This window comes from Mustelus asterias, chromosome 17 (genome assembly GCF_964213995.1).
Source record: "Mustelus asterias chromosome 17, sMusAst1.hap1.1, whole genome shotgun sequence".
Classification (NCBI taxonomy): domain Eukaryota; kingdom Metazoa; phylum Chordata; class Chondrichthyes; order Carcharhiniformes; family Triakidae; genus Mustelus; species Mustelus asterias.
In genome coordinates this window covers 56,660,663-56,683,747 of record NC_135817.1, presented here as the reverse complement: position 1 = coordinate 56,683,747, position 23,085 = coordinate 56,660,663, and the positions used below count along the sequence as shown (strand labels likewise).

The 23,085-nt window shown below is 44.3% G+C and overlaps 1 protein-coding gene across 3 annotated transcripts in view; it reads right to left on the bottom strand.

Moving 5' to 3' along the window:
- kcnj15 (potassium inwardly rectifying channel subfamily J member 15) overlaps nt 1-23,085 on the bottom strand; it is a 74,342-nt gene that overhangs the window by 26,507 nt on the left and 24,750 nt on the right. For 2 of the 3 annotated variants that reach the window (XM_078232734.1, XM_078232732.1), the window contains exon 2: nt 13,193-16,308. In XM_078232734.1, coding sequence (XP_078088860.1) covers nt 15,186-16,292 — 1,107 coding nt within the window. In that variant the 5' untranslated portion in view covers nt 16,293-16,308 and the 3' untranslated portion in view covers nt 13,193-15,185. Of the gene's footprint in view, nt 1-13,192; nt 16,309-23,085 lie in introns of those variants that run through there. The other variant, XM_078232735.1, reaches the window with a different exon arrangement.

Here is a 23,085-nt window from a genome sequence, read left to right as displayed (position 1 = left end):
ATAGATAGGCTGGAAATTTGGGCAAAGAAATGGCAGATGGAGTTCAATCCTGATAAATGCGAAGTGATGCATTTTGGTAGAAATAATGTAGGGAGGAGCTATACGATAAATGGCAGAACCATAAAGGGTATAGATACGCAGAGGGACCTGGGTGTGCAAGTCCACAGATCCTTGAAGGTGATGTCACAGGTGGAGAAGGTGGTGAAGAAGGCATATGGCATGCTTGCCTTTATAGGACGGGGCATAGAATATAAAAGTTGAGGTCTGATGTTGCAGATGTATAGAACATTGGTTCGGCCGCATTTGGAATACTGCGTCCAGTTCTGGTCGCCACACTACCAGAAGGACGTGGAGGCTTTGGAGAGAGTACAGAGGAGGTTTACCAGGATGTTGCCTGGTATGGAGGGGCTTAGTTATGAGGAGAGATTGGGTAAACTGGGCTTGTTCTCCCTGGAAAGACGGAGGATGAGGGGAGACTTAATAGAGGTGTATAAAATTATGAGAGGCATAGATAGGGTGAACGGTGGGAAGCTTTTCCCCAGGTCGGTGGTGACGTTCACGAGGGGTCATAGGTTCAAGGTGAAGGGGGGGAGGTTTAACACAGATATCAGAAGGACATATTTTACACAGAGGGTGGTGGGGGCCTGGAATGAGCTGCCAGGCAAGGTGGTGGAGGCGGACACACTGGGAACGTTTAAGACTTATCTAGATAGCCATATGAACAGAGTGGGAATGGAGGGATACAAAAGAATGGTCTAGTTTGGACCAGGGAGCGGCACGAGCTTGGAGGGCCGAAGGGCCTGTTCCTGTGCTGTATTGTTCTTTGTTCTTTGTTCGTTGGTCCTGCTGACAGCACATTCCTACTGTGGGTTTCCCAGCGTGTGTGGTGGAATTAATGGGAGATCCACTGATAGCAGCAGAACCAGAAATTCCCACCAATGGCCGATGGCGCATTGCCAAGAAAAATGCCACAGGGAGGCCAGAGAATACTGGCGGATGAAGTACTTTTGATGTGTAGTTATCTTTGTAATGCAGGAAAAATGGCAGCAAGGTTTCACACAGCAACATCTCTACAAACAACAAAGTGATAAAACCAGATAATGGCCGGAATTCTCCCATCCCGCACGCCACTGGAATTCTAGTGGGCAAGAGGCGGACCATGTAAAGGTCCATTGAAGTCAGGCAGGAATCTCCAGTTTTCAGGCGAGCATGGCCGGAGAGTCCCGCCCAATCTGTTTTTCTGATGTTGAATGAAGGATACATATTGATCAGGAGACTGGGGATAACACCCAGGTTCTTTAACAAAGTGCGGTGGGATCACCTGAGAGGGAATATTTTTGCATCGAGATAATATATATATATAGGACATTGAAAGAAAAGGGCTGAAGTTGGAGGAGAAAGATCAGTGTCTGAAATAGTTGAACTCCACATTGAGTCTTGAGGGCTGCAGCGTGCCTGAGTGGAAGAGGAGAAGCTGCTCCGCCCGCTTGTGTTGGAGATCACTGGAGCGTTGTGGAAGGCGCTTATTTAGCTGTAGGAATCTGCTGCTCTCCTGCTAGAGTTAAAGTAGAAGGCTGATGGAATACACCAGCTTCATGCTGTCCGATAAATCTTATGGCCAATGCAAAATATCTCCCCTCCCTCACCCCCCGACACTTAACATGGCCAATCAACCTGACCCACAAATCTTTTGGATGTAAAATTATTGGCAAACTAACCAGAGAAGGATAATTAGGAGAATCTTTTTCATACCGTGAGTTGTTAAAGTCTGGAGAGCATTGCCTAAAAGAATGTCGGAAGCAGATTGAATATAACTTTTAGAAAGGATTGAAGGAAAACAAAATTGTGGGGGCTCGGAGGAAAGAGCAGGTGATGAATTGGATTGGTCTTTCAAAGTGCCAGCACAGGTTGAGATGGACTGAATGACCTCCTTCTGCCTGCTTTGCATACTTTGCAGAATCTCCCCTGTATTGTAACCACATTTAACTAAAATAGAATGCGTTTACAATATCAACAGCGCATCAAGTTTTCTTTTTGGCTATTCTAGTATCAGGTTCGATTTTTACTCCAAAACAAACAAACATGGAAAGCTACCCTTGCCTTGAGAAGAGGGTAATGTGGAAAGAAAAACAAAAGTGAAGTTGTACACGGAAAAAGCTACACTGTTCTCTTGTACCAGAGAGAGGGATGCAATTTCCTTTAAAAAAATAATTTGAATCTGGGACAAATAAGCAATAGAATTTTCTCAAAGGAAATAAAATCAGACAGACTGAAGAAAAAGACTAAGATTCAACCTCCTTCGAACAGAGCAGAGGAAATTTGGTGGAAGTGTTCAAAATTATGAGGGTTTTGGTAGATTAGACTGGGAGGAACCGCTTCCACTGAGAGAATGGCTGGTAACTGGGTGTTGCAGATCATAGAATCCTAGAACCATAGAATCCCTACAATGCAGAAGGAAGCCATTCAGCCCATCGAGTCCACATGATGACAATCCCACCCAGCCCCCATCCTCATAACCACTTATTTACCCCATTAACCTCGCCCCCTCCCCTCCCACCCCCACCCTCGACACTTAAGCGTCAGTTTAGCATGGTCAATCAACCTAACCCACAAATCTTTTGGATATAAAGTTATTGGCAAACTAACCAGAGAAGGATAATTAGGAGAATCATTTTCATACCGTGAGCTTTTGCAGTCTGGAGAACATTGCCTAAAAGAATGTCGGAAGTAGATTAAATGGTAACTTTTAGAAATGGATTGAAGGAAAACAAAATTGTGGGGTTCAGGGGAAAGAGCAGGTGATGAATCGGATTGCTCTTTCAAAGAGCCAGCACAGGTTGAGATGGACTGAATGACCTCCTTCTGTCGACTGTGGAACTGATTTAAACAGAGAGGTTACTAGAAAAAACAACCCCAAGTGAATATATTGGGTCATTTTTTAAAAATTCCTCAGTTTTAATGTGCTGTTAAGAACCTCACTGTTACTAAATGCAAGTATATTCCAAAACCTAGAAGGATAACTTGGAACACTGTTTCTTCATGGTGTACATTTTCAATTTGGTATAATGTGAGGAAAGATATGCAAACCAGTGAGGAACAGCTAGGTCTTGTTGTAATCAGAAGTCTTAGAAGTCTTAGAAATCCTACAGCACAGAGAGAGGCCATTCGGCCCATCGAGTCTGCACCGACCACAATCCCAACCAGGCCCTACCCCCATATCCCTACATATTTACCCACTAATCCCTCTTACCTACGCATTGCAGGACACTAAGGGCAATTTTAGCATGGCCAATCAACCTAACCCACACATCTTTGGACTGTGGGAGGAAACCGGAGCACCCGGAGGAAACCCACGCAGACACGAAGAGAATGTGCAAACTCCACACAGACAGTGACCCAAGCCAGGAATCGAACCCAGGTCCCTGGAGCTGTGAAGCAGCAGTGCTAACCACTGTGCTACCGTGCCGTCCTTATCATTTAATCATTTAATAAAGAATATTTATTAACAAAATAAAAGACAGGACAAGACCGGCAATAATACACTACAACAGTACGCTTATCTACAATAATGACAGTAAAATAATACACAGTATCGCATGAAGTTACTCGTTTTTCCCAACTACCTAGGTTTCCTCAACTCTGTTTTCCCAAACATTATCCAATATTATACGACTCTATGAGCTAAATCCAACATTTAGCTACGACACTAGTTATTTTCCTGGTTTGGGAAAGCTGTCTTCAGTTTCAGCATAGAAATTCTTCTCTGTCAGGGTTTTGATTTTAAACTGCAGCCTGTTTGGCAACAAATTGCTTTCAGGAGTGCCTGCTTTCTGCAGTTGGGTGTGGCTGTGATGTTAGCCGCTTCTCTACCCTCTTCTCCAATTATCTTGCTATGAATATATTATTTTTCCCTTTGATGTTACCCACCCCACGGACCAGGCTTTTAATACATAAGTGCGAATTATTCCGTAATCTCTCCACTTAGAAGTCACCTCTCCTATACGCCATTGTTTTCCCCTCGTCACCTAGATAAACATTTGTTGTCCTATTGCTGCACTAATTTGCATATCAAAAATCTCCTTCTGGCAGCTGTGCTTACCAGTTCCCCTTTTATCGCATTTCTTTATTTTATCCCAATTTCGTATTTTAATCTTGATTTTCCTCAATTCTTAACAGTGCTTATGAATGAAGACACAAAAATAATATAAAGATGAACTTCATATAAATGTATTAGTTTTCTACAATTACCAATGAGCTACGCCTGGGAAATTCCTCCTAACTTTACTCAGTGAGTACTCCTAAGTACTCCTGGATTTTAGAAGAGTGAGGGGTGACTTGGTTGAAGTATATAAGTTCTTGAATGGTCTTGTCAAGTTGGACGTGGAAGGGATGTTTCCTCTTCTGGGTGAGTCCAGAACTAAGGAGCACTGTTTTAAAATTAGGGGTGGCCTTTATAGGACAGAGATGAGGAGAAGTTCTTCTCTCAGAGGGCTGTGTGATTTTGGGACTCTCTGCCACAGAAAGCAATGGAAGTGGGGGGGGTCATTGAATATTTCTAAAGCAGAGGTAGATTGATTCTTGTTAGGTAAGGGTATCACAGCTTATCTTGGGTAGATGGGGATGTGGAACTCAACTCAAACAGATCAGCCATGCTTGTATTGAATGGCGGAGCAGGCTGGAAGTTACTTCTGCTCCTTTTTTGTATGTTCGAATGTCCGTATGAGAATGTGGAGCTCACTGCAAAGACAAAAGGTGTAGATACATTTACAGAGAAGCTGAATGGCTGGACTTTTCTGGGCTGTCCCCGCCAGCAGGAACTTCCAGTTCTACTGAAAGCTAACCACTGTTGCGGGTTTCCCAGCATCGGGGTGGTGGTGAGCGGGTGGGTGGGTTTGCATAATATGGGGAAACCCTGGTGAAAGTGGTGAGACCAGAAGTTCCTGCCGCTGGTTAATGGCAGGCCGCCTCCATGAAACACGCAACAGGAGGATGGAAAACGCCACCGGATGGGTCCATTTGGTCGAAATGAATTTGAAGGCTTTGATAATAGTGAGAAATGAAATTGGGTGGAGGAGGCTCACAGAGAGAATTTAAACTGTAGCGCACACCAGTTGGGCCAAATTATCTATTTCTATCCCATAAAATCGATGCAACCCCAAAGTCCAGTGTCTCCTGCATGGTTACTGATGCTGTATGGTGTTAACTGAGCCATATATCTCAGGAACTTGCTATGAGCTTGTTTGGGTAACTGATGAAAAGGGATCATGTGATGAGTCAACTAATCCCTCCACCACTGTGTTTAAGTAATTGTTTTTACCCAGCATGGAACAAAGGGGAGACACTGAAGAAGCAGGAACTCAGAATAATCTCTCTCTATACATGAACAAACATTAGAATGTCTCAATTAGGAGTAGACCATTCCCCCCCTCCACCGCGCCCCCCCCTTCCACCGCGTTCTCCAACCCCTCCCCCCCCCCCCCCCCCCCACCCAACCAAGCCTGCTCTGCCATTCAATAAAATCGTTGTTGATCTGATTGTGGCCTCAACTCCATATTCCACTTCCCTCAAATAACGTATATCCATCTCGTCATTCACCCTGCAAGCCTGAATTCTGCCCACTCTTTGACCATCCACACACTAGAGGCAGTGTCATAAAAATCAAGCCAGCAGCTGCTGTGTCCAAAAAGTAGATATATCATTCTTCAATGTCTTTTAAACATCTTGATGCTGAATCCAGAGACACCAAGCTCCACCTATAATCATCCAAGTCATTAATCTACAAGATCTGTATCTCATTGATTTTTAAAACCATTTCACCTGTCCTCCATGTTGTAACTTGTGTGTGTGTTTGTGTGTGTGAGAGAACCTTTGAATGCACATGCCAGTCTGAGGATACAGGGTAGACCATTTAGGACAGAGATGAGGAGACATTTCTTCAACCAAAGAGTGGTGAACCTGTGGAATTTATTACCACAGGAAGTAGTTGATGTGCCAAAGCATTGAATGTATTCAAGAGGTGGCTAGATATAGCACTTGGGGCGAACAGGATCAAAGGTTATGAGAAGAAAGTAGGATTAGGCTATTGAGTTGGACGATCGGCCATGATTGTAATGAACGGTGGAGCAGACTCAAAGGGCCAAATGGCCTCCTCCTGCTCCTATCTTCTATGTTTCTATGTGCACAATAAGAAGTCTCACAACACCAGGTTAAAGTCCAACAGCTTTATTTGGAGTCACAAGCTTTCGGAATGTTGCTTTTTCATCAGGTGACTCAGTGTTGGACTTTAACCTGGTGTTGTGAGACTTCTTACTGTGCCCACCCCAGCCCAATGCCGGCCTCTCCACGTCATGTTTCTATGTATGAGATTTGGAGCATTTTTCATGTTTTTATTTGGATTGGGTGTTAAGTACAATAAATACGACTTTCTTTCCTTCTAAGAACCTACGAGAAAACCTGGCCGTGTGTCTTTTACAGCCACAGCACTTAAACAGTTAAACATTCACTGAATTGGCAAACATATTTCTTTTACAAAATAAACCTGGTGTGGTCAAATTAGGAGTGGGAAAAGAGGGGAACCATTTGAGTACTTCTCACGTAGTCCTAACATATGAGACATGACAAGATTTTGAGGAAAATAGTTTTACTTTGTAATTATACATCTGTTTGTGACATGCTACATTGTTCATGTGAATTGAGGTTATTTTCTTCAAACTAAATCCTTCGGTTCGAGATGTTGAATTTCTTCAGAGCATTTCCTGAAAGAATTTGGTCTCCAACTTGTTTCCGAGGTTTCCACAGACCTTGGGCTGAAGTTACAGCAGACGGGCAGAAAACACCTCACAAGCATCTGAGTCCATGATGCCATGTACTATCTTACAGACTGTATTGTAAAACTAAACACAAACCCACACTCCCCGACATGAATATGCAAGGATCTCTTGCCCAATTAGGCCATTTTGAAATAGTCTATTGCTACATTAATTATCACATAATTCTGTACTTCTGCTAATATTTATGATATAGATTGGCTTTCAAGCTCTTTCAGTTACAACAGCAAGGACACTCATACACCGCTATCCTTTCATGATAAGTGATGACTGATGAATTGTCTTTGTAACTTTTGGAGGTCTTCCCCATACTTCCAATTCCCCACCCCCATCGTCCTTCAGAGATCATAAGAAATGGGAGTAAGGGTAGGCCATTCGACCCCTCAAGCCTGCACTGGCTGATCTGATTGTGGACTTCACTCCATTTTTCTGTCATGCCCCCACCACATTTGATTTTGTTGTCGATCAAAAATCTGTCTAACTCAACCTCGAATATATTCGATGGCCCGGCCTCCACTGCTCTCTGAGACATTCAGTGACCTTCAGACAGAAAATAATTCTTCTCATCTCCATCTTTAAAGGGAGGGTCCTTATGTTTAAACTGTGCCCCCTAGTTCTAGTCTCCCCACAAGGGGAAACATCCTCCCTGTGTATCAAACCTCCTCAGAATCTCATACGCATCAATAAGATTGTCTCACGGAACCACCACAACCATCTTCAGAAGACCACCTTGGCAGACATATGGCCCAGATGTACATCATACAACACACAGTGTATTTTTACAGAGAACTCAAAGCCCTTTACAAATGACTGTCATCCAAATTTGGCAAAGCCCTACAACGAATTTCTGATGGCTATCCCTCATTTTCTATGTTTGTAAGTACATTTTTGCTCTTAGTTTTCTACCATGCACTATTTGTGAGTGGCAGTAGGTACCAGCAACTTTGTGCTAACTTAACCAAGTGGCCATTCTTCTGGTGAGAACCAAGTCTGTTAGACTATTTGGTTGTGTAGGGCATTTCAGGTCAACCAAATTTTGCCTTTACCCTTAAGGTGCATTTAGCCAATAAAGAGAGGAGGTGAATCTGATGTGGCATTTTTTAATTGTTTCAATACTTTTGCATGGGATTACAGAATGTCACAATTCTAATGCAAGTACAATGCTCTACATTCTATATTCTTAAATTGTTTCCTAATTTATCCTTTAATACAACATTAAAAATGATAAGATACCAACTAGCCCAATTCCAATTTAAACAAAAGCCACTAATCAGCCATGATCTTATTGAATGGCAGAGCAAGCTCGAGGGGCCAGATGGCCTACTCCTGCTCCTAGTTCTTATGTTCTTATGCTCTATCAGTTCTCAGGTAGTGGATTGGTCCTTAAGAACACCTTAAAGAATCTAAGTGCCTCAAATTTAATGTTATGTTTATTCCTGCCTGCAGGCCAGGATTCCCGAGTATCCGGAAAGTTGTCAAATGAAGGGAGGCATTAAGGACCAAGTGAAATAAATAAATGTTTTGGGCGGCACAGTGGCACAGTGGTTAGCACCACTGTCTCACAGCACCAGAGATCCGGGTTCGATGCCAGCCTTGGGTGACTGTCTGTGTGGTGTTTGTATGTTCTCCCCATGTCTGCGTGGTTTTCCTCTGGGTGCTCTGGTTTCCTTCCAAAATTGCACAAATTAGGTGGATTGGCCATGTTAAATTGCCCGTTAGTGTCCAAAGATGTCTAGGTTAGATGGATTAGCACTGGCAAATGTGAGGGGTTTCTGGGATAGGGCAGAGCAGAGGTCCTGGGTAAGATAGTCTGTCAGAGAGACAGTGCAGACTCAATGGGCCGAATGGACTCCTTTTGTGCTGTAGGGAATCTATGATCTCCCAGCCCAAGAAGCAAACTTGTACATTCCTCCTGCCACCCCCCTCCCTTCCCCCACCCCCCCTCCCCACCTCCTGGTAGTGAATCCGACTGCCCCAACCCCACAACCTGACCAGCACAATCCATGCGCCCTGATTTCTCCCCTCATGAGATATGACTCACCTTCCGTGGCCTGACCAACCCACTCGCACCCCCCCATTCCTGATCACTTTCCTTGCTGTCAGTGTCTGACCCCCCTTCAATCTGGCTGAATGCGGCCGGAAATCAGATTTTCTTTTGAACATCAGCCCTGCCATTGAATTTGCAGTGATTTGAGCACATAATCCACCCTGACACTCCAATGCAATACTGAAGGGATGCTGCACTGTTGGAGGTGCAGTCCTTCAAATCAAATGGTGAGCTGGTTGCCTGCACACCCTCTCAGGTGAATGTGAAAAATCCTCAGACACTATTTTGAACAACAGTTTTCCTGCTGTCTATATTACCGAACCGATGTGGACCAGGTTATCTGGTCATTCCCTCACTGTGGGACCTTGCAGTGTGCAAATTAGCTTCCCCTGCTCTGAATTGCCACTGTGACTGGACTTCAAACTTACTTGATCGTTTGTAAAACATTTTGAGGTACAAGTTTGTTCTTAAACATTTTGGAAACAGACACCTTAGATTGCTATGACAATCCGTTTGCATTGAAGGGCAGATGGATTAAATCTACATGGCTTTGTAGACTGGGTTCCTGTCAATAAAGAAGTTTTTGGCACAGGCATTGGTAAACACAAAGTGTAAACACAAACCTGGATCTTCCACAAGGTGGCAATCATCATTGGGTTGTCTCTGTGCCACTACCTTTCTGCATCCTGACGGAGTCTTCCAAGTTCGAATTCTTCAGAGATGCAAAGCGTCCCTTCAATCGAAGAGCTTCATTGCTGGAGTAATGAGGGGAAGACCAGTCACATCCCCTTTTTATGGCACTAGCTGCTGTATGGTAATTTTACTTTTGAATGTTAATAAATGGGTGAATGTTAATGAATGGGTGAATGTTAGTGAATGGGTGAATGTTCATAGAATCATAGAATCCTACAGTGCAGAAGAAGGTCATTCGGCCCATCGAGTCTGCACCAACCACAATTCCACCCAGGCCACATCCCCATAATCCCATTCATTTATCCTAGCTAGTCCCCATGACACTAAGTGGCAATTTAGCATGGTCAATCCACCTAACCCACACATCTTTGGACTGTGGGAGGAAACCGGAGTACCCGGAGGAAATCCATGCAGACACGGGGATAACGTGCAAACTCCGCACAGACAGTGACCCAAGCCAGGAATTGAACCCGGGTCCCTGGCGCTGTGAGGCAGCAGTGCTAACCACTGTGCTATGGTGTGCCATGTTAGTGAATGGGTGAATGTTAGTGAATGGGGGAATGTTAGTGGATGGGGGAATGTGAGTGAATGGGAAGGTGGTAGAGTGGGTAGAGTGGATTTAACACTCCCTGAGCATTGATTGGCAATGGACGGAACTTCCATCCACTTTGGAAGGAGGTCCGCTCATGAGAGCTGTCGGCAGAGGGGGGGCAGAGGGCTACCCCACTCTGAGGGGCCGTCAGAGTGAGGTGTCTGGGTTTGGGCTAGCAGGATTCTGGGGGGAGTTCTGTCAGTGCAATTTAACGCTCCTCCCACCTGGATGAGCCAAACGGCCTCCCTCCGCACAGTCGGGATTCTCTGGTTCTAACCTACCTTGGGAGGAGCACAAAATTCTGCCCTATGATTTGGAGACATTTATGGAGGTTGCCAGGGAGCAGGGCAATTACCCGGTGAAATATTGTTCTCTGCAATGGAAGAGGTTTACCAGGATGTTGCCTGGTGAAAGAAGTTTACCAGATGTTGTCTGATCTGGAGGGTATTAGCTATGAGGAGAGGTTGGATAAACTCGGTTTGTTCTCACTGGAATGATGGAGGTTGAGGGGTGACCTGATAGAAATTTACAAGATTATGAGTGGCATGGACAGAGTGGATAGTCAGATGCTCTTTCCTGGGGTAGAAAAGTCAAGTACTAGGGGACATAAGTTTAAGGTGCGTGGGGAAAAGTTTAAAGAAGATGCACAAGGCAAGTTTTTTTACACAGAGGGTGGTGAATGTCTAGGCACACTGCCAGGGGAGATGGTGGGAGCAGGTATGACAGCAGCATTTAAGGGGCAACTAGACGACTACTTGAGTAGGATGGGAATAGAAGGACACCGTCTCTGTAAATGCATATGGTTTTAGTTTAGGCAGACATCATGATCGGTGCAGGCTTGGAGGGCCAAAGGGCCTGTTCCTGTGCTGTACTTTTCTTTGTTCTTTGTAATTTCAAACTTTATGAGAAATTCCGTTGATGGTCCATGCATCGGGGCTTCCGCAGGGTCCTGATGTGAATTTTGGGTTGTATGTCTGGTTTCCAGCAATGCGAAGAGCAGAAGATCTGGGCTAAAGTGACATGTGAAGTAATAAGTGGAGTGAAGAATGCAATAAGGATGGCAATATTTTAGCGAAGGGAAGCACGGTGGCACAGTGGTTAGTACTTCTGCCTCACAGCACCAGGGACCCAGGTTCAATCCTGACCTCGGGTCACTGTCTGTTGGAGTTTGCACTTTCTCCCCGTGTCTGCGTGGGTTTCCTCCGGGTGCTCTGGTGTCCTCCCACAGTCCAAAGATGTGCGGGTTAAGTTGATTGGTCATGCTAAATTGACCTTTAGTGTCAGGGGGATCAGCAGGGTAAATATATGGGGTTATGGGAATAGGGCCTGGGTGGGATTCTGGTCGGTGCAGACTCGATGGGCCGAATGGCCTCCTTCTGCACTATAGGATTCTATGATTCTATAAAAGGTGGGAAAATGTGCTAAAGACATTTTCAGTGAGACCAACTAATATTAGAGGCACTCCATGAGTGAGTCTCGGATCTAAAATCCTTCTGTTATAACAAATTGATGAGTTGATCAAACGCATAGTCAACAATGGAAATACATTGCGGAGCACGATATTCTGACTAAGAAATGTCACTGTAAGTAACCAGAATAAACAAGTAAATAGACAAGTGAATCTCAGTCTGTTAAAGATTGACAGTGTTCGACAGTAACAAAAAGGAGAACTTCAAAGAAAGTTCCGGCTGGCCCGCCTGAGAACCCAGAACTTCTGATTAGCTACCAGTAAGAATATTCAGGATATTTATTATTAAATACATCTTTAAATAGAATTAAAATTGCCACTTAGGCTGGGAGACTTGCTCTGGTCACTGTGTAGCAAAATATGCTTTCAGGCAGGCACATGATGGGCCGAATGGTTTTCTTCTTTGCCATAAATCTTTACATGTATCTTTACTCTCTGAATGCATTTACAACCTCACTACTCACAGGGATCAGGGCAATCCTACCTTTGATATATTTGTACTGTTATGAATAATCCCTACTTCAATAACTTACTCTATGTTTTAAAATATAAACTCATTTGACCACTAACTTCTCCGAACAGAAGCTGCAAAATCAAATAATCGCTCACGAGACAAGAATCTAGATGCTTTCATCTCTCGCTCACACTTGCACACAGTAACATCCTCCCATCCTCAACATTTCCACCTTCTACTGTGACAGCAACACAGCTGACACTAAAAGGTGCCCGTGCGTTTTGCAAATACCAACAGTAGCAGCGCACAGTGGATTCTTATCCCGCGCTGCAGCATTAGAAATTGAACTTTTTTTAATATACATCAAAACAGCTCATAAAGAGTAAATGGGTCAGTATGGCTATTGGCCACAGTCAAAAACAAGTGATATTGGCTTGGCCTGTCCACATTAAACACCTCACCTGATTGTGGTCACTCGAAACGCAAACCGGAAGAACCAGGACTATTTTATAATGGGCAGCCCAGCCAATATCACCTACTTCATATTATTACCCTAATTTGAATTCCGTCTCTAAAGACAGTGATGTATGCTACTCTGAAATCTGATCAACCAGATTATTTAACAAAGTAAGATCCTAGCAATGAACATGCAAACAATAATATGTACAAGTACATCAAAACCAATCTTTTGCTACTCGGGATAGCAAAACACAGAATACATTTTCTCCTATTCCTCTGGGAAGCAATATAATACCACATTTGCAACAACAACAGAAAATGCTGGAAAATCTCAGCAGGTCTGACAGCATCTGTGGAGAGAGAATAGAGCCAATGTTTCGAGTCTGGATGACCCTTCATCAAGGCTGAAGACAAGGAAAATCAGACAAGATTTATACTGTGAAGATGAGGGGAAGGGGGGGAGGGTCACCCAGACTCGAAACATTGGCTCCATTCTTTCCCCACAGATGCTGTTGGACCTGCTGAGATTCCCCAGAATTTTCTGCTTTTGTTTCAGATTCCAGCATCCGCAGTATATTGCCTTTAAGACCAGATTTAAGTCAGAACATGATTCCATTTCTATTGTAGCTCACAGAGAGTAATGCTTCATATATTTCCAATTAATTATTCCGTTTATTAGACATTGACATAAATAGGTGGAAGCATGAAGTGTAATTTAAATAAATCTCTCAGTTTGACGTAAGTGTAAAAATAAACAATAACCATACATATTAAAGGAACTGTAAAATGTTTTCCATTTAATAATAGTGTGACATGCCACTAATAGGATATTCTAATTAGTCACCTCAGGTGTTTTTCAAGATCAGTATAAGACTTTAACAAGTACGCGTCCCACCAACATGTCACCAAAAGAATTAGTTATTTCTAAGAGATTAAACATTTTTTAAAAATCTCCTATTCAAGTACATAAATCACATTTATATTCTACCAGTTGAGGAACACTGGGCTACACATCATTGTAAAGGACACCCCATTAAGATTGAGCAGAGTAAGTGCGGTAGAATCAGCTTAATGAAGACATTGTGGTTAGGTCAGTGTGATCCAATATATTAACCATTAGCTGAAGAACCCAGATGGGTCAAACTTTGGTTCTGATTAGTAACTAAAAGAAGAGTAATAGTCTTGACTAGTCAATGGTTTCGATTGGACAGAGTTGAGTTAGGTAACGCCTACCCTGGATTTTAAAACCTGGTAGATTGTAAAATGAATGTCTTTAAAGTTTATTTATTACTGTCACAAGTCTGCTTACATTAACACTGCAATGAAATTACTGTGAAAATCCCCTAGTCGCCACACTCCAGCACCTGTTCGCATATACGGAAGGAGAATTTAGCATGGCCAATGTACCTAACCAGCACACCTTTCCGATTGTGGGAGCACCCGGAGGAAACCCATGGGGAGAACATGCAGACTTCGCACAGACAGTGACCCAAGTCAGGTATTGAACCTGGGTCCCTGGCACTGTGAAGCAGTAGTGCTCACCACTGTGCCACCATGCCACCCAAATTGAGGGAGGGAGGTGGTTATACAGTTTTGAGGTCCTGGGAAAGAATACACTTTTTTATTCATTCATGGGATGCAGGTGTCACTGGCTGGGCCAGCATTTATTGCTCATCCCTGAGGGCATTTAAGAGTCAACCGCTTGCTGTGGGTCTGGAGTCACATGTAGGCCAGACCAGATAAGGACGGCAGATTTTCTTCCCTAAAGGGAACCAGATGGGTTCACTAATTGACAATGGTTTCATGGTCAATAGTAAATCTTTGAGTCCAGATTTTTATTGAATTCAAATTTCCCTATCTGCTGTGGTGGGATTCGAACCCGGGCCCCCAGAGCATTACCCTGGGTCTCCGGATTACCAGTCCAGCAACAATACCACTAAGTCACTGCCTCCCCAAATTGGAATATGAGACAACGTGAAGAACCATGGTATTAACACAGTAAGGATACAAGGGGGGTACTGTAGCACAGTGGTTACGACTGCTGCCTCACAGCGCCAGGGACCTGGATTCGATTCCTGGCTTGGGTCACTGTCTGTGGAGTTTGCATGTTCTCCCCATGTCTGTGTGGGTGCTCCGGTTTCCTCCCACATTCTGAAAGACGTGCTGGTTAGGTGCATTGACCCGAACAGGCGCAGGACTGTGGTGACTAGGGGAATTTCACAGTAACTTCGTTGCAGTAAGCCTTAATTGTGGCTAATGAATAAACTTTAAATTTAAGGTGGAAAAAGATAATCAGCAGGATGGCATGTTTGAAACTTAGCAGAAATAAGGGAGAAAAGTTCTGAGCAGCAGAAACCAGGACATCATCTGATGACACTCTTGGATCGGTTGCATCATTATGTTTTAGCAAAGTGAACAATCAAATAAAAATAATACAGTTTTCCTTAACATATTTACTAATGTTGTTCTTGTTATATAAGATCATTGGGGACTTCCTGATACTGGCTTTGACTAAATGTACTCTTTGGATGAATAAGCTAATGGTTTTACTGAAGACCTATTATGTACCAGATAGATGTTTATTGATTATGAAACTTCCAAAGGATGCTGGTATTATTCATATCATGTTCTGTATGAATGTTTTGCTAGACATTGCTGTGAACGGTTTGGATTCTACTGAACAATTTGTTCTGTTCGTCCTCCCTATATTTTTCTTCAAGTTTTAGCTTATCAATGTCTCCATACCTTAGTGCTTCAGAGGCAAAATAAGGGTTTGAGCTCTTCCTAAGCTTGTCAAAGAAACTGAAGTCAACCAGATATTTCCCACCAGGGGACAGCGACATAAGAGGCGCAAATTCATAGCCCCAAAGTATCTCCTCTGGCACGTATGAGGTTCTGATCTGGCAAGCAGAACCTGTGGACTCCACTGTGGCATTTAAAATGACAACCAGCTCAAAGTCTTTATCCCTCAGGTTTGCCGAAGCGTATCTGTTCAGTGGGCTTTTCTCATCAATAATGTGATAAAAAGTCAAGGGGAAGGTGAGGAATGGGCTCTCAGAGCCGGTGTCCACCCGAAAATTCACATTTGCCTGCTTGAGTTTGATGGTCTCACCTTCCTCAGTGATGTGGTTGTGCAGGAACTTCCCCGATAGCTGGCACTGAAGCAGAAGACTCTTCCTCATGTTTGCCACACGGATCATGAGACAGAGCTTGTTATTGTGTATGGCAATGGCAGCGTGGTAGCTAAACCTGATCGTCTCAGAACGCTTCTTTGGCCTTGCGATCTTTGCCAGAAAAGTACCAGTGACGAAGATCTCTGCCAAGGTGGTAATGACCAACTGAACGATTAGCAGGATAATGGCAAACGGGCACTCCTCTGTGATGCAGCGGAAGCCATAGCCAATGGTCGTCTGGGACTCCAGGGAAAACAGGAATGCCCCTGTTAGGGTTTCAATGTTCACCACGCAGGGTGTGTGGTTAGCTGGGGGATGCAGTAACTCTAAATCTCCGTGTACAAACGCTATAGCATACCAGAGAATCCCAAAAAGGAACCATGTTATCACAAATGTTGCTGTGAAGAGAGTTAACTTGTAACGCCACTTCATATCAATGACGGTGGTCCAGAGATCCTGTAGGTAAAGGAAGGCCCAGCCATCCACTTGGTCAATTTTCACATTATTGTGGCCATCCTTTGACACCACACGCCGTCTCGCAACTTGGGAGATCATGCTAATCTGCTCAGAATTCTCCATCTTGAATGGCCAATATCTACAAGGGCACAAAGACAAGAAAAAGGTTTGTTATTGGGAAAATTGAACTCTACTGTGATGTACAGCAAAGTAACTCATGTAGAAATACACAGGGAAAAATGACACTTTACCTAATCCAGTCCATGTCACCATTACCTTGCACACAGTTCAATTCCCATTTCCTTAATCAATTCCCAAATTCCTTAAACGCCTTTTATTTCACTCACCTATTCAAGCTAATCTTGAATGTGACAGTATTCACCTCAACTGCTGACCCTGGAAATGATTTCCACAGCCTCACAACTGTTTGACGTGAATTTTAAGTGGGGGGGGGGTAATGTATTACCCACACCGCCACCCCTGCCATCACACCCCCAACCTCCCCTCATACCCCCTTCCCCCAGGCTGCCAACCAGAAAACCAGGTGCCCAGCACGTTGGGGGCAGTGTTAATTCATTAGGAGTGGGATTTCTACCCCGAAAGCACAGGAAGCCTCACTCCAGAGCTTCCACAATGAGGGGCATGATCTTGGGATGGAGGGGGGTGCCCCCAAATGGAGACAGGGGGCACCCAGAAGGTACCCCCCACCCCCCCACCACCATCGTTTCTTGCCTGCTGCGAAAGCTGTCAGCCATTTACCTGCCTTCCTCCACAAACCAAAAATCATATCAGAGGCAGATTGTGGCCTTTAGGTGTCAGTTTTTTTGGTCACTTGACAGCCTCATAGGGCCAAAGGGTGGGTGGGCTGCCTGATCCCTTAGATAGCCCCCTGTAATATATCGGCAGGCTGGGGATAGGCGGGAGGGCATCATGTTGGCCACCTGCTTTATTTTACCCGTACCCCTCCCCGCCTTCAGATATGCCGGTGGGAGGCTGTAAACATTCCCCCTTTTGTGTAAAGTACCCTCACTTCGAAATTTCTTAATCGTATATCTATGGACACTCATTCTTGACCTCTCAACTACAGGAAACTGGAAGCAGTCTGCTCAAAAGACCATCAAACTCAAGCCGACCCTGTCACATCATTGCATATTTTTAATCATTTCTAAGATAGGATTCTCTACTGTGTGCTACCCTTATAAGACAAAGACCCATCTTTATATTTCCTCATGTTTTCTCCCTTCAACCCAATGTTTTGCTATCCTGTCACCCGTTTATCTTCTGTCGTAATCTCCCATGTCGCACATTGCTCAGGAATGTCAGGATTCCAAAAGTCCGTGTACTGGACTTGACATTTCCCCATCCATGTCTGTGTCCTGCTCAACAAATTTTGTGAGGCCTGTTTTTCTCTTTTCAAATCCATGCTGGCTTGTCCAATTGCCTTCTTATCTAGATTTGTTGCTATTTGATTTATTATTAAAGTGTCTTAAATATTCCCTACCACAGCATTTAAACTAATCAGCCTGTAATTACCATATTACTCCATCTACATTATTTAAAATGGTTCTATGTTAGTTACTCTGCAGTCATCTGACACAGGCCCATACTCAAATAGAATTGCCAAATATATTTTTAGGGCCTTGTAATTTCCAACACTGTGGCACAGCGGTTAGCACTGCTGCCTCAGAGCACTAGGGACCTGGGTTCGATTCTGTCCTTGGGTGACTGTGTGGCGTTTGCATGTTCTCCCCACGTGTGTGTGGGTTTCTTCCGGGTGCTCTAGTTTCCTCCCATACTCCAACGATGTGCTGGTTAGCTGGATTGGCCACGCTAAATTGCCCCTTAGTGTTCCAAGATGCGTAGGTTAGAGGGATTAGCGGGGTTACAGGGATAGGGCCAAGGTCAGATGCTCTGTTGGAGAGTCGGTGCAGACTTGATGAGCCGAATAGCCTCCTTCTGCACTGTAGGGATTCGATGATTTTATTGGAGGTTCCAGCATTTTGACCCAATAACAATGAAATAAGAGGTTGAAACTTTGCAGAACTGCTGCTTGAGCCTGGTCAAACATTGCTCCATTGGTAACATTTTCACATCTGAGCTGTAAGGCTGTGAGTACAAGTCCTATCCCAGGGCGTCTTAATAAGTTTAGGTCTGTGACTACAACGCAGTTTACCTGATAGATCGTGATAAAATCTTACAATCAGTTTGCTCAGGAATGTCAGGATTTCAAAAAATGCAGACTAAGGTGCAGCCCATCTCGACATTGTTACACAATCACTGGCTTCATCGATTGTTTAGCCAGTTGATACATTCCAATGCAGCATTGAAGGAGCGCCACCTCATCAGGGGTGCCATCCTCCAGCATTGAAGGAGTGCCACCTTTCCAGAGATGCCATCCTCCAGATGACATGCTAATCTAAACTCCTGTCCCGGTGAATTATTAAATGTGCTTTTACTTTGATGCTTCTTTTGTTAGGACAGAAGTCCTATGTGCTCTCTCCTGTGGATATAAAAGATTCCATGGTACGATTCCAAAGAAGAGGAGAGTTATCGCTGGTATTCTGGACAGTAACTATCATCTCTCAATAAGAGTTTATCTGGTCATTATCACATTAATGTTTGCAAGAGCTTGCCGTGCACAAATTGGCTCCTGCATTTCCAACAGTGCAACGGTGACTACATTTCAAAAGTACTTCATTGGCGAGAGTCATCGGGCAGGATTTTCCAGCCACGCTCACCCCAAGACCAGAAAATCCCACTCGAGGTCAATGGACTTTTCATGGTCTTCTCCCGCTCGCTACAATTCCCATGGCAGGCGGGACAGGAAAATTTCGGCCCTGGAGTCATGGAAACAGGCCCATCGGCCCAACTCATCGATGCAGACCAGGTTTCCTAAACTGAACTCAGCCCATTTGCCTGCGTCTGGCCCGTTTCCTTCTAAACCTTTCCTATTCATGTACCTGTCTTAATGTCTTTTAAATGTTGCAACTGTACCCGCTTCTACCAGCTCCTCTGGCAGCTCATTCCATAAAAGCACCACTCTCCATGTGAAAAAGTTGCCCCTCAGGTCCCTTTTAAATCTTTCCCCCCTCACCTTAAACCTAAGCTCTCTGCTTTTGGACTTCCCTACCCTGGGGAAAAGACCTTGGCTTTTCACCTTAAGAACATAAGAACATAAGAAATAGGAGCAGGAGTAGGCCATCTAGCCCCTCGAGCCTGCCCCGCCATTCAATAAGATCATGGCTGATCTGAAGTGGATCAGTTCCACTTACCCGCCTGATCCCTATAACCCCTAATTCCCTTACCAATCAGGAATCCATCTATCCGTGATTTAAACATATTCAACAAGGTAGCCTCCACCACTTCAGTGGGCAGAGAATTCCAGAGATTCACCACCCTCTGAGAGAAGAAGTTCCTCCTCAACTCTGTCCTAAACTGACCCCCCTTTATTTTGAGGCTGTGCCCTCTAGTTCTAGTTTCCTTTCTAAGTGGAAAGAATCTCTCCATCTCTACCCTATCCAGCCCCTTCATTATCTTATAGGTCTCTATAAGATCCCCCCTCAGCCTTCTAAATTCCAACGAATACAAACCCAATCTGCTCAGTCTCTCCTCATAATCAACACCCCTCATCTATGGTATCAACCTGGTGAACCTTCTCTGCACTCCCTCCAAGGCCAATATATCCTTCCGCAAATAAGGGGACCAATACTGCACACAGTATTCCAGCTGCGGCCTCACCAATGCCCTGTACAGATGCAGCAAGACATCTCTGCTTTTATATTCTATCCCCCTTGCGATATAGGCCAACATCCCATTTGCCTTCTTGATCACCTGTTGCACCTGCAGACCTTATCTATGCCCCCCATGATTTTATAATAAGGTCACCGCTCATCCTCCTATGCTCCAGGGGAAAAACTCCCAGCCTATCCAGCCTCTCCTTATAATTTCTTTTATTCATGCATGGGACATGGGCGTCGCTGGCTGGCCAACATTTATTGCCCATCGCTAGTTGCCTTTGGAGGGCAGTTGAGAGTTAACCACATTGCTGTGGATCGGGAGTCACATGTAGGCCAGACCAGGTAAGGACAGCAGATTTCCTTCCCTAAAGGACATTAGTGAACCATTAGTGACAATCGACAATGGTTTCATGGTCATCAGTTGATTCTTAATCCCAGATTTTTTTTTTTATTGAATTCAAATTCCACCAGCTGCCATGGCAGGATTCGAACCCGGGTCCCCAGAACACTAGCTGAGTTTCTGGATAAATTGTCTAGCGATAATACCACTGAGCCATCACCTCCCCCCTATTCAAACTTTTCAGTCCTGGTAACATCCTTGTAAATCTTTTTTGCACCCTTTCCAATTTAACAACATCCTTCTTATAATATCAGGGTGATCAGAATTGTATGCAGTACTCCAAATGTGGCCTTACCAATGTCTTGTACAGTTGTAACATAATGTCCCAACTCCTGCACTCAATGCTCTGGCCGATGAAGGCAAGTGTGCCAAAGGCCTTCTTCACCATCCTGTCAACAATTATATGGCATATTTCATCACCTTCTAAAGCACTTGAGAAGACTGGAAGTCAGGAAAGGCGCTATATCAATGTAATGTCTTTTTAAAGTAACGGAATCCCTGGACTGTGTCCCCACATTTAGTGATACAAGTGAGCTCTCTAAACATGCTGAGCAGAGCAGTGCACCTAACACAGCTATTCTCCAGTGCAAAATCATCTAAAGATTCTGTGACCCTGTTCAAAGAAAAGCTAAGAGTTTTCACAATGAGCTGCCCAATACTCCTCTCTCAACGAACATTAGCAGAGTAAAATTTAGCTGCTGTGTTGGTAGGATATTTTTGTACAGAATGACTGCTGCACTTAAGAGAAGAAAGAACCTGCCTGTGTACAGCACAACCTTTGAACATTCCAAAATACTTTGAGGCCAATGATTAACTGCTGGAAAGTAGAAATTAAAATGGCAGATAATTTGCACGTGTGCATCTGATTTCATGACCAATTAAACTGTTTTGTTGGGTTAGTTAAGGCATAAGTGTTGGCCAGGACATTAGGAGAACTTCCCTGTTCGTCCCTGGGGATTAGTGGGGTAAATACCTGGGGCTCTGGGGTAAGCCCAAGTATGAGTTAGTGCAGACTTGATGGGCCAAATGGCCTCCTTTGCACTGTAAGGATTCTAAACTTCTAAACCTGGCCTCTTCAGTATTCAAGAGAGTGGCTGTTCTCAAAGTCTTTCCTCACAGTGCAGGATCACAGGGGAAGCCAAGTTGTGACCGTTATTTTACGTTACCAGCTGTGAATTCTGGAGGCTCCACATTGACTAACACATGGAAAAGCTTTGTGACATTTAAATAGTTTTTCCGTGTGTTAGTGAATGAGTGTGGATGAAGTAAGTGTGTAGGGTGGTGGGTGGCAGGTGTTAGGGTGGGTAGGTCACAGGGTGGGTGGGTGTTCGGACGGTCAGGGTGAGTAGGGTGGCAGGGTGGGTAAGTGTCAGAGTGGGAGAATGGGACATGGCAGGATAGGTATGGTGGCAGAATGGGTAGGCGCCAGAGTGGTAGGATGGGTGGGTGGTAAGATGGTTAGGTTGGGTAGGTGGCAGGATGGGAGGTGGCAGGGTGGGTAGGGTGGTGAGAACACGTGGGGTCAGGTGGTCAGAGAAATGGGACAGTCAGAAGTTGGGGGGATTTGGAGGAATGGGGAAATATGGAGGAGTCTGAGGGTCAGAGGGTTGGCAGGGGTGGGGGTTGGAGGACCTTAAGGAGTTGAAGGAGCAGGGCTCAAGATTACTGAACCATAACTTGCACTCCAGTGTCTAACTTTGACATGAGTGGATATGGAGCAAAGCCATTATATCTGCAAATTTAGTTCTGGAAGTTAATGGCTAAGGAAATTTAAGGTACAGATAGCCAACGATCAAACTGATGGAACAGACTCAAGGGGCTGAATGGCCTATTCCTGCCCCTAAATTTCCTCAGCAGGACACAAACAATCAACCTTCTGGGATTTTGAAGTGATAAGAGTTACCATTGATCTGAGTCTGTCATTATTTACCTAGACATTTGCCCGATCAAGCACCATGACTCATTCTGATGATACCATAAAACACTTACTAAATCAAATATTTATTTCTGTCATCTTTTTGTATCATGATATGTTACGCCATTGTTTAAAATCCAGAATATTATCTAAAAGTGTCTCAAGTGCAGAGTGCATAAGCCTAAACGCAAAATGAATATTCAAATCACATTAGGGCATTCAAAATCCAATGTACAACGTTAGAGCGGCTTGAAGAACTGGAATGCTGGAGGGACAAACTTCAGTAAGTCCTTTCTTGTCCTTGACTCTTTTTAATCTGTGTGAGTTATGAGTGGCTTGGCTCTACTTGGTCAGTTTTAAACAGAAGGTGAGTTTTATTACTACAGTTTTCATCAGTACGGTTGGCAAAAATGTCATTTGGTTGCACATAAATGAGAGCTTGGTCCTAATTATTCCCAATAAATTCACAAAGTTACTTCAGGTGAACTTTCGTAATAGTAGCAGATTGGTACAAATACTGGTGCCGTTAGAGATTTGCAGGCCATTATCCCTTCTCTCCACATTGAATTAAGGTCCATGTATAAAGGGGGTGTATGAATTACACTTTGCTAAGAAATGCTTGCAGTATATGTGTAGAACCTTTAGTTCATGGGGGCGTCGCGGTGGCACAGTGGTTAGCACTGCTGCCTCACAGCACCAAGGACCCGGGTTCTATTCCCGACTTGGGTGACTATGTAGAGTCTGCACGTTCTCCCCGTGTCTGCATGGGTTTCCTCCGGGTGCTCCAATTTCCTCGCACAGTCTGAAAGACGTGCTGGTTAGGTGCATTGATCTGAACAGGCGCTGGAGTGTGGCGACTGGGGG